At 34.6% G+C, this 12,743-nt stretch overlaps 2 protein-coding genes across 2 annotated transcripts; both read left to right on the top strand.

Moving 5' to 3' along the window:
• Positions 1–5,705: 5,705 nt before the first annotated feature.
• Positions 5,706–6,606, top strand: LOC130655421 (uncharacterized). The gene is made up of 3 exons (XM_057458175.1): positions 5,706–6,088; positions 6,169–6,357; positions 6,540–6,606. Exons 1-2 carry the CDS (start codon positions 5,797–5,799, stop codon positions 6,351–6,353), a joined length of 477 nt encoding a protein of 158 aa, XP_057314158.1. The 5' UTR covers positions 5,706–5,796; the 3' UTR covers positions 6,354–6,357; positions 6,540–6,606.
• A 1,799-nt stretch (positions 6,607–8,405) lies between these two features.
• Positions 8,406–12,330, top strand: LOC130655420 (fibroblast growth factor 16-like). The gene is made up of 4 exons (XM_057458174.1): positions 8,406–8,575; positions 10,450–10,567; positions 10,960–11,063; positions 11,793–12,330. The coding sequence occupies exons 1-4, from the start codon at positions 8,504–8,506 to the stop codon at positions 12,012–12,014; spliced, it is 516 nt and encodes a 171-aa protein (XP_057314157.1). The 5' UTR covers positions 8,406–8,503; the 3' UTR covers positions 12,015–12,330.
• The last annotated feature ends 413 nt before the right edge of the window (positions 12,331–12,743 follow it).

A 12,743-nucleotide genomic window follows, 5' to 3' on the forward strand; every position in this document is an offset into this window, starting at 1 on the left:
TACCATCTATCTCGAGCCATTTTCTTGGGTCCCTTAAAATTTCGTTAAAATTCCTCCTTATAAAAAATTCCGGTTAACTCAAACTACAAACTCATTTTAGACTAAGTTCGACTTAACAGGAGCCTCCAACTTTCGTCGAACTATTTTACTCGATTCCTTGAAGGTTCGAGTTATCGGGAGTTACCGTGTATTCTTTTTCAGACTTGTTCCATTCATTAGTTTCCGTATTTTTAAGTTCAACTGTTGTCCTTACTTTTAAACTATGCTATCCACTTGTTTGCCTGCTATGTTCAGCTTAGGAGCCAATCGAAATCATACTTTAGTCTAAGTCACCAACCCCGTATCTTTTCTGACATCCAAACGGCGATACAAGAAGCCCTGGTGACGAGGTTGCTTGATCACGTTTGTTGTAATAAAAGATACACTAAACTATAGCTGTGTTTATATCCCTGTTTTCGAGAAAAATGAATGACTTGTACATTTTGTTTTGTCTTTTAATTATCTCTTTTTGCACAGTCTAAAATTTGTGCAGATTCAATTTCGCTTTGCACACATTTTATCACATCGCGCGCATTTCAGAATAAGCGAGTGAGTAAAAACAGGGTTCTAAATGTTATTTTTTCCATGAAAAACGTGGTTAAACATCAATGTATGCCTTTGAGCAAACAAATATTTAGTTTTTTCAGATCCGATAGTTAATGTTTAGGTAGATAAGATAGGCAACATGGAATAAAAGATTACAGCCATCAACAAAAAATTAGCTGCATAAAAATTAAAAAAAAAAAATAACAGAATTTCAAACAAACCAAAACACATGAACAAACTAGCTAGCAGCGTGTCACCTACCTAATTTCTTTTGTCTCCATGCTTGAATATGATCAGAAATAAAATTTACGGTTAGCACTTGAAATCTATACTATCGCTAATATCCGCCTAGGGAAGCGAAAAAATAGTTAAAACTTTCTGTTCATGCCATGGTTCTTGGAACTAAATTGATAAAAGCCGTGCCATGATGTCTGCAGAAGAAACATTTGCACTCTTGTAGTGGCCTCTAGGCCATCCGGTTAGAAAGTAAGTAATAAAATGGAGTAACCTAGGTTTCGTATGATATGGGCCCTCATGGCTCAATTCTCTTTTATTGCAGAAAACATTTTTAGGATCTAAAAATTTTCTTGTACTTGTTTCGGTATCAGTGTGTTATGACCTGGCTGCAGAGGATTATTTTTTTTGAAAGTAGATGTTGACAGAATTTAATTAAAACCGCGAAAAAATGTTTGGTTTTTAAATTCAGAAAGGGATTTCTTATTTTACTTTTTTACCTTATAAATTATATAAGAACTTAAGATGGCTTCAATGTACGACGGACATTTTCCGTTCTCAATGTCTTGTTTTGTAAGGGTTTTAAAATAATGAGGTTTTTTAACTGTCATGATTGAAGCATGAATACGTTCAGAAGTCGGTAATGAAACGGTTTCGGTAAGTTAATTAATGTCGTTGTTGTCTTGGTGACCGTTTCTTTTGAAAGTGATTGACGTCTCGCAACTTCCTAACGTTTCAGATTTTCTTGTTATTAAGCTAAGGTTAATTATCTTTTGTGACGGAGAAGAGAAACCGCTATTACCTCTTCTCTTTTATGTGACAACCACTGGCGTATGATGTAATATCACAGTGGCAGTAACAAAGATTATTGCTTTTGTTCTAGCGGCGGCTTTACACTTAAAGAAAATCCTTGACGTCAAGCGGTTCGACTACTTTCGTTTACCATTTTTCTTGGAAGACTTCTGCCTAAATACTGTGTTGTCTCCTACCACGTAAACATTCACACATACTGCCGAAAAGAAAACTTTTGAGATGAATTTAATAACAGCCATAATTTTAAGGCTGTAAAAATTTACAAAAGACAATGGATAAATTGTTATGTTATGATTAAGTGTGCGTAGTATTCTGAAACCTTATTCATGCTGAAAAAGGAGAGGAGAAATTGTGCTATCTAGCAGACCTTCGTTAATAACATTAGAACGGTTAGCCCGATGTTTATGTGATTCTTAAACTTATGCTGTTTTTTAGGTTTTGGTGGGTTTCGCGCCCTGTAAAATTAGCTATTTTGAACTAAAGTAGTTAAAAAACTATATCTTTCAATTAAAAATGCACTAAAAAAGCTATATCTCATTAAAGTGCTTTTTTTCCAACTGGCGCCTGAATAAATATTAAATTTAATTTGAATATTTTTAAGCAAATAACGTCAAAAATAGGAATTTTAACAAAAATGCTGACGTCAACAAAAATTACACACATTTGGGGTAGGATTTTTAATTGTCATGTGACAGAGATCATTCGTACCACACTTTATGACTTACAGCTCAACACAAGGAAGGTATGAGGGTAGGACATTCACCCTCCGACACAACACTCGTCCACCTATACCGAGCATGAAAAAAGTTAATCACATTTATCGATCGACCGTCCTTTTGACAATCATAGACGCAGTTCAGTTTAGACGCAGCCTTGAAAACGAGTCTACTTTAGGGACCAATCTGATTTATAATTTCCGGCACACTTGATTAAACACTTTCCGCTATCGGACATTCTTTCGTGCTAAAACCAATTGGGTAAGTACTAGAATAACATTGTCCTATTTTATTTCTTTATTTAGAATCGAAATCATAAGAAACACAAACATAACAATACATCTCAGAATTAGGGGAAGTTTAGTCATTTGTGTATACTCCCCTTAACTTTTTTCAAACGGCGTAATATATATTGTTTGTGTGGATGTATCCTAATCTTGCCGATGTATCTTAAGTCGAAAATAGGTCAAAGAATCAAGGTCAAGGTTCAATCAAAAGCTCTTCACAATATCTACCTATTCGGTAGGTCGTTGATCTAATTGAGAGTCATGGTCCCCACAGAACTTAAATTTGACCCGTCAGTCACGACGGGGTTAAAATGTGTCATAGACCGGAGAATTTAAAAGCAGAATACTGGGAAAACATATTGTTTGTTTGTCTTCTTTAACACGGTTCTATTTCTTGTGCTTGTTGGGTAGGAAAAACCTTGTTTCCACTAAATGCTGCTAATTTTTTTAATGTGAAGCTTATCGAATGGGCTTCTCGGTTTCTTTTTCTTTTAATTCTTCTAAAATATTATTAATTATTTGTATTGTATTGTAAATTATTATTTGTCGCCGCACTGATAATTAGAGGGAATTTAAAGAACGTTTTCCCCCGAATTTGCTATTCTACATTCGACAACCTACTAAATTAAGATAACTACGGTATCTTAACACAAACAGGTAATCGAGACTTTGTCTCACACAGATTCGAGTTTATCACTGAGGCTTTATTTACATAGCAGTCCTGTTGTTTTTGAACGAGTCAAAGCAAATTAACCTGTTTTTTACCGAGGTAGTGACAGTATCGGCTACTGTGATTAAACATTTAACTGAGACATATCAAAATATTGTTTTTTTTGTTTCATAACAACTTAACCGCGGCAACAACAATAGCAACAATAATAACAACAACAATAACGACAACAACCGCAGCAACAACAACAACAACAACAACAACAACTAACGAAATGAACAAAATTAGGAACAAAAGTTAAAATAAAACCTGTCTCAACACGCCTCTTTATACGCAATTTTAAAATTAGGGTATACCATAGCATCATTAATTTTCTAGCGCGGTGTGGCAAGTTGGACTTTAAACCCTCCGTTATCGGTAGCAAATCATACAAGAAGTGGTAAAAGAAAGTGGTAAAAGAAAAGGCTATTTTGAGAGATTTATCACCTATTTTTGCACGTTTTTGTTTATGCTGCGCAGTCATGTTTTTCTATTCTGATGCTCCCTATCTCCGGCCACTCGATTTTAAGTCACACACATTACATTACGGTCCAGATTGACCAGCTACCCAGACTATTATTTTTCTTGTGACTATGTGTTGATACGTAACCGCAACCCAAAACGTCCCACTTCAAGAGATCTGATTTCTTTGCACTTTTTCCTAACAAACACAAGTGGGAAAAAAAACAATAGGTTGGAGAAATTTAGTTTATTTCATCTGCTGGTTGACTAGTTTTCTGCATTATACCTGATTTATTATGAAGAGAAAAATAACTTGCAATTATTTGGTTAAAAAAAAGTTAAAGTCGTCAGTAAGGTGGCATAGTTTTGTTATCGTTTTACACGCATTTATAATGAACACCTGACAACAAATGGTTTTTAATAAGCAGTGCTAACTTTCTGTTCGGCATTATTATTATTTCTTGTCCCCAGTGTCCCTTGGACCCTGACCCGTAATTGTGGTATATGGCTCAAAATTTTACATCTCTTCCCCATAAGCACACTTACCCAATTTGTAGTATTGCAGTATGAGCGCTGTCTAATTAATCAAAATGCCCTGTGAACTAGGTTGTATTATCATAATATCATTATTATTTTAATGATTTACTATGGATGGCCACTTCATATTCTATTGGTACTACTTTCAACAATGGTCCTTCAAATGGTGTCCTAATCCATTTGAAGCTTGAGGCTGTTCAGACACAACAATCGCTCAGATATAACTTCTATTTTCATGGTAAAGGCTGAGCGGAAAGTATCGAGTCACACTTTTATATAGTCTATAGCAAGGAAGTTTTAAAACCTCCTTGCTATAGTATATGGTCTGACTAACTCGACTGTGGTTTCCAACCACGTTGCTGAAAGAGAACGCTTTAGCACATGGCTACCAGTCTAAATAAATGATTTTTAAAAATTGTAAAATAAGAAGTAATTAGCTAAGTAAGTAAATAAACCTCTTTCTAATGCATGATCTGAATTATTTTCCAAGCAACGATAAATGTCTAAAATTGCCGACACGAGAGTTCGTGAAGACCAATTGCAAATAGAAGGACTAAATACACACTTAAGACTATGTGATTATGTAACTTTAGAGTGATACTAAACAATACGTCTACATTTTATAAAGTATAATTATATATTCATTATTTTTCGAATATGGTGGACACTCTCGTCCCCAGAGCTCTTTGAGTTAAATCTCAGGTTTTATCTCAAAGATCTCCGGGAACGAGAATTTATGGTGGTTACAATTCTTTAGTTGCTTGAATTTTTTTATTCGCGTCTATTTTACATACAAGTACACAATATTAGTTGACTAAAAAAAAATACACGTTTTCATATTTTCTTTAAACTTCAAAGTTTGTTTTTATATTTAGCCATATTTAGAACAGCTTGCTGTTGATTCTTTTTTCTTCCCGGTCCGCCTTTTTTAGTAAAAAAACTTTTCTCTAAGTTAGCTTTTGTACTACCAAATTTTGGTACGTGTTTTAAAACCAAAGAATAATTCTCGGCTAAAAAAACGCAATAAAATGATTGAAAAAAAAGTCACAAAAGTTAGCGACAACTAAAATTTTTTACGCAGAAAACAACTATTATAAAACAGGATTTTAATTGGTTCATTTTATGTTTTTCAGTTCAGCGAATAGTAATTTATGTTATTTTCATCCAAATCAAAACATACAATAAAAGAATAAACAAATCGCGTGTGTGGACGATATATCACTATGATGATGTTTCGACTTCAAACGGGTCGCCCTAAAACCACAATGAGGATGTTACCAAGGTTGTTTCTACTTCAGCTAAAGTATGTGTATTACACAAGTGACAATTCGATGAAGGCAATAATACACTGGTGAAATTTCCTATCCTTTTATAATTTAGTTGATAAAAAAAGTCAAATCACAAGTAAAATTATCATTCCAGTTTTTCTATTAACAGTAACAGGAACTCTGAAATGGCTTCGTCGAATTGCATTTCAATTTTTGTTGTTTTACTTGTGTGTATACAAATATCAACGAGCTGTGGTCCTCCCAAGAGAAGACCACCACCACCACCGCCACCTAAATGTACACAACTCATATGTAATGGCGCCTATTTGCCCAGTTACCAGCCGGCAGTTATAGCAGAAGGCAAATGTGTTCAGCAAAGGAAAAAGTACGTAACTAAATACCGATCACAGCTAAGAACAGGAACAAACCACTGTCCAAGGATCAGCTGCACTGCACGAGATTTAGTACGAACGATGTGTACGTAGAAGTTGTTATTTTGTTATTTTTGTTTTTTATATCATAAATAAAAAACAAACTCTCAATTTCTGTTCATTTAGGTAATTGTGTAATTATTCAGAAAACAGAATCAGGTTGGAGTGATTGGCACATTGAAGATGAAGCCGCCGTTAAAAAATGCGAAAAGAGAGTCATGCAATTCGATTTTAAAAGGACCACCCAGATAAGAAGTTCCTGCCCCTCAGTACCTGAGTTGAAACCTATAATCGAACGTCGTTGCAAATAAACAGGTAATATTCTTGTTTACATTTTCTTTCGGATATTTTTGTCCTTTTTTATATACTTTACAAGCTTTTTGTATTTTGAAAAATAATTTTAAAATGTTGTGATGTAAAGAAAAATTTCTGTTTGGTAAGATTGCAACTCGTTCCATCAAAGTTGACTTAATTTTTGTCTTTTTAATTTTCCTTAGAAGTCTGAAAAAAGACGGGAGCTGCAGCAGTTTGTACAAATTGCAAAAAGAAAGCTATATGTTTAAACAGCTTGTTTTTCTTTATCCGAAATAATAAACAAGCAACAGATTGTTGTGCCACACAAGTTAATCCTGTTATATTTCGGTTTTTTTCCTGTGTAAGCAATAGGACCAGGGGGGGGGGGGATAAATTGCCAGCGAGCTTATATTCTGAATTACTTATGCCTAAGTTGATAAAACTTGGCACAGTGATAGAAGGTCTTGATGAAAATATATTACAAGTGAAAAATCAATTTAATGACGTCATAGAGATCGGAAATTACGTTGCATCTACTAAAAATGCACCATTTTTCTCACTTCAAAATACAATTTAAATTCTCACGTGCGGTTAATGTCATGACCTTGATTCTTTGTAAACCTATAGTCTGATTACAAACAAATGATGTCACACAAAAAGGTAATTTAAAGATGTCATATCTGCCAAAAATCTTTCGCGTTTTGTTGTTTTATTATGTCCCGAGAAGGCAACCTCGTTCCTAGAGCATTTTTTATGAATTTAAGAGCCGTCGTTTCGGAATAACGGCTCAGAAGGAACGAGACGCTGGGGACGCGCTTGTCGACAGGCATTTAAAGCTGATCGAGGCCAAATACAATATAATGACGTCATTGGAATCAGGAAAACTAGCAACACCTTGATAACGCCTAGTAAGCAACATACATATGTAGAAAATATTTATGTGACCAATAGAACATCTTGCAACACTTTTAAATAGATGTCAGTTTCTATTTCGAAGCTTTTGCAGGTTTGATGGAGGTGCTACCTCGCCCCCAGGGGCTTTAGCCTTTTTGACATCAAGGTCAGCTGCGAAGAAACCTGTTAGCCGTCAAGTAAGCGCTGGCGGCTTTGACATCAGGCAACAAACCCTGGGGATTAGGATGCTGAAGCCGGTGGTCTGTAAAATACTTTTGCACATGCGTTAGCCAAAGTTTGCTAGTCAAATTTTTAGCACATCTGAACAATTAAGGGAAAATGGTCCTGCTATCATGAACAATTAGCAAATTTTGCAATTGGATGCAACCAAATAAACTAACAAGAATTAAGTCAACTCTACAATTTTTTAATCAGCCTGTGTAATTACTTTTGACGATGGTGTTAGTTGATTCGTAATTTATGCTTCATTTTGAACAATATAACAGTTTTGGCACAAGTTATTACCCCGAAGTACATCTGGGATAATCGAGTCTAGACTATATAAGAAAAATATTTTTCTCCATTGACCCATCTTATTATTGCAAACAGTCAAGTTGATATTTTTTTTAATTTTCAGTGAAGTGTGATGATGACATGATAGTTAAAAATACTTTTTATTCTCCAAAAAAAAAATCGTTGTTTTGCAGTATGAGAGGTTTTAACGTCGTTGTTACCCGTCGGATTAATGTTTAGCGTAGGCTTTTTGATTTGTGAGTTATCACTAAAAAGCTTAAAAATACAAATTCGTATTAACATTTTACACAGAAAGCCTTATTTGTGTGTTGTAGTATTTCGCGCGTGAAGTTTTATATAAGTCGTGAACCAAATCAGATTACTTTGACTATTTTTTCTTTGTATTCGTTGGAAATGTTCTACCCTGTATACCCTGCACAAGCCTCAGCAGATCTCTCAGAATATTTAGAAGATTTAATAGACTTTAAAAAAGACGAAATTGAAATTGAAAAATTCAAGAAAAGCTTTTGCTTTGCCTTGTTTTATACACAGACTGTTTCAAACAATTTCATTTAACCAAGCACGCATTTTCTTTTTTCTTTATTTTTCTGTTAAGCTAATATTACAAAAAACGTCACAATAGAAAATAAATTCTGACACGTTGAATTAAAGAAGTTTAAAAATTTAAAGAAAGTTTGAAAAAAGGAAGACAAGTTGTTGTTTGTTTGCAAAGTGTTTCTGAGTGAATGTGTTGTCAAAAATGTCCATCTATCTCGTTCCGCGAAGTACTCACATTCAACGAGTTAACGAAGAAAACGAATTAGCAAAATTGGTAAGTTTTTTAAGGTGCTTTTGGCTGTTTTCATTTAAATTCTAATATTTTATTCATATTATCTTAACGACACCTTATGGTCACACAATAATCTGTTAACCCTTTTTGTCCAGAAAAGTCGTGCATTTTCTAAAACAGTAATTCAGAAGTTTTGCTGCGTCGCCTTGCTTGGGTTAGGCGATTTCGAAACCCCTTGAACTTGTAGGAAATTCAGCCTACTTTCAGAAAAATCTATCTAGAGTGTTCACAAATCACAAGATTTGAAGGTAAAGCCTTTCCAAAATGGTAACCAAGACCACTGGGAATGAAAGTGTTAAGTAGGTGCGCGCGCGTTAAGCCGCGGGGTTACAATCAACATTTTTAAAGCAGATGCAGCAAAATTTTGTTCCACTGAAGAGTTTTTGCAGCATTTTATCCCTGCAGTAGTGTAGTTGGCCACATGTTGATGGTTATGAACCACGAGCAACATGCTTTACTGCAACAACATTTTATTGCGTTCGCTTAAATAATGTTGATGGTGGTCCTGCGACCTTAGGGTGGCAGAAACCCTTTGTAGCCATTCAAACAGCTGCATCATTTACTCAGTGTTTTATGTACACAAATTTCCTTTACTATTTCTCGAAAATATGGACCTTAAAATGTTGACTTATTATCTAATAAATTGCTGTGTCAGCAGAAATGTTCAGTTGAAAAAGGAAAATAAGCATGAAAAAATCATCTCTTTGCAACCTCGTGATTTTTTATTGATTTTATATGAACTTTGGGTTATAGCTGTATGACCTACCAAACTTGTCTAAAAAATTTTTAAGAGAAACAAAAATGCTATCTGAAGTTGGACCTCGTGCACTTCAGTACTATAACGATCGTCATAAATTTCTACGCGCAATCTTTGTTCTTATTTCTCAATTAATGTTTCTCTAAATACATCATTTCTTTTATGTATAATTTTACAAGATCGTAGCACTAAAACTCGACGTTTTAGTTTTAAGAGGCATTGTTAAAATTGGTAAAAGATGTTATAGTGATAAATACAGTGATAGTATAACAGCTATCAAACAAATACAAATATATAGTCTGAGAATAATCTTTCTTAGAACTTTAAAAGAGTTACATCCACCTTAAATTAAGACGGACTCTCCCGCATCATATTGAAATTACCGCCTCTTACCCAACCCCTTCCATTACCACCACCACCACATCAAATATCAGTAACACTTTGCTGTATACTGATACAATGAGCATTTCCAAAACAAACATATTCAGACATCTCTATTATAATAGCCGTATTCCGTCTGTCTGTCTCTGCTCGGACCCCCCGCTGAGTTAGAAAATGATGTTACGGAAACACGAATATCAAATGCGATATATTTTTATCCACTTTGTTGCGACGGGTAAATATAAAGGACGGGCGAACCCGTGGATTTTTCCACGGGAAACGACTAGTCTATATTATAATACCCGTATACATCTGTCCGTCACGCAAGATGGTAAACGTAGCTATACACATGAAATGAGGTAAACGAAAGACGGACAAAACCGTGAAATTTACCACGGGTCACCGACTAGTATGTTTCTATTTGCAGAAGAAGATGAAGATTGCCATCACACTCTGTAATATTTCGTGTTTTCATCATGATTTTCGTTGAAATCACAACTTGCAAATTATAACAAACATAAGGCAGAGAAAAGAAAATGGAAAAAGTGAGAAAATTTCGTTGTGGGTTTTCTAATGTGTAACCTTTTTGATTATATTACCTTTTCACTTTTTCTTTTTTGCTAAAAGAAACTTTTTTAGAAAAAAAAAAGAAAGAAACGCTTTATACAAATAAGAAAATTAAACTTTTTTCGCGCTTTTCTATATTTTCCATTTTTAGATCAAACTTCGACTTATGAAATACACACGATCAAGAAGACTGGTGAATAAGTCTGGACTACTGCTTCAAATGTTACCAACAGGTGACATTTTTGCAACACATGACACTTTTACATTTCGTAAGACATGATATTTTCTTTGCTTTAATTCTAAGAACCAGTATAAAAACCAGTATGAAAGACTAAAATTTTTTCATAGTTTAGACTAAAATATATGAACCAACCTTCTCCCCAGGGTTTGTTATTGTGCACTTTTACGTGCGACTTGCGCAATTTATACGCTACATTTTAAAAGATAGCATTTCGTAAGTTGATGCTGTTTACAAGCTTTGTTAAAATGGCCAAAAAAGTGTCATTTTCCAATGTTTTTGTGAGGTATTGTTGGCAAGGGACTCTATAAAGAAGGTTTTTGCGTGGAAGCAACTAAGTTTTCTAAAGAGTAATATACAAAAGGATTCAAAGAGGTATATTTATTTCTTTATTAAAGAGACATTGTTTTGCTTACTGTCTAGTTGACTTACAAGTTATCTCTATTGGAGCAAACATGATCGCCTTTTGGGGAAGAGAATCAGAAAAATATCTTGCAGTAAACGAAAAGGGAGAAGTATACGCTTCGGTAAGTTTTTCTGATGCCCTTCCCCCACCCCCACCCCTCCCTCCCTTTGTCACGCAGGATAGACGCCTAAGGAGGAAGTTACAATAAATTAATTGGACACATAATGCAACTCTAATCTGGAGCACTTCGGGCCATCACATGTTTTCAACGAATAATTTTGACTATCTCCAAATACTTATGTAGCAATGTTAAAAGACCTTTGTAACGTTTGGAACCAAGAAAATGTTAGACAAAGAGCGAGATAATTTAAAGCAAGGAGAAATGAAAAAATTTTCAACCATTTACTGAAAAAGTCACCGTCATATAGATATTTAACAGTTAGCTGGTTTTCATACAATACAAAGGTTTTTTAGGAAAAATCGCAGTGTCTTTTCGGTCCACCCATGTGTAGCATACTCCGGTTTACTGATTATAAACAAAAAAGTAGTAAATATTTCTTTTTTTGACTAATTTTAAATAACCCAATATATACAAGAATTTATAACATCTGCCATTTTAGCCAACTTTGTTTCCAGGATTGTTAGGCTTTTTATCCGTCTAAATATATAAAAAATGTTTGCAACCATGTGTTACAAATTGGCAAAATATATTTCTTACTACCAGCGTGTAACGCAATCTCGTCCCAGAGCTTCTTTCACTTTCTGCTTAGCGTATCTAAACCACAAAAGAAGCCCTAGAACCGAGATTGCCGTGCAATGACAGTATATTTATGTCTTTGTGTCGTTATAGCAACAAGAATGTCGTGATTGTGTATTCATTGAAAAATTTACACCCACGTATTTCAATACATATGAAACGTACCACACAGTAAATAAATCAATAAAAAAATACTTAACATTGCAATCCAATGGCAAGGTAACAACATGTGCGCATGCCTCGCGGGACTCGATGTTTTACTGGGAAATACCAAGCTCAAGAAGAAATAGTTTGGCAGTCTATGAAAATTTGTGAAGCTTATGCGTATTCATCTGTGAACATCGCGGCACAGCCACGTAACTTCAACTATCTGTAGTTACGTAGCCAAAAAGTCACTTTTGTACTTTTGTGAGACTCAGAAGAAGAAATATAGTTCTCTTGACACGACGAAACCTTTAATAAATGTTTGCGTATGAAGAAAAGAGAAAGGAAGAGACAACTAGACTTTGAAACGAGTCTCATTGTGCAGGATTTTAAAAGAAGACAAACGTCGTTTCCAGCGAAACGAAACACATTAGCTTGAAATAAGATTTATCCTATCGAGCTTAAAAAAATTACTTGTTGTTGTTGTTGTTGTTGCTGTTGTTGTTGTTGTCCTCTGAAGCACTTTACTGGTGTTTTAATACAACCAAAAAATTTATCTCTAGGTTTGGTCATTATTTCAGGCCGGCGAACGGATTAAAGGCGTAAGATATCATTCGCCAAATCTATCCGTTAAGTATGCGAAAGTAGTAGGAAATCTTTTGCATTTAAGGTGAATGTCTTAACTAAACTAGAGTAGAAACTGATGCAAATCGTTGGATTTAAGAAATTCCTCCCGAAAAGTCAAAGCAGTAAAGCAGGCATTTATTTACCTGACCTGAAAACGGAGTATGAAGCCTTCTTGTAAATTGGACAAGCTTATGTAACAACTGCTTAATTATTTCATTACAAAAAGTCTACTCTACCTCGACGGTCTTTCAGTCATCACAAAAGTTTTCATGC

The sequence above is a fragment of the Hydractinia symbiolongicarpus genome, chromosome 8 (genome assembly GCF_029227915.1).
Source record: "Hydractinia symbiolongicarpus strain clone_291-10 chromosome 8, HSymV2.1, whole genome shotgun sequence".
NCBI lineage: Eukaryota > Metazoa > Cnidaria > Hydrozoa > Anthoathecata > Hydractiniidae > Hydractinia > Hydractinia symbiolongicarpus.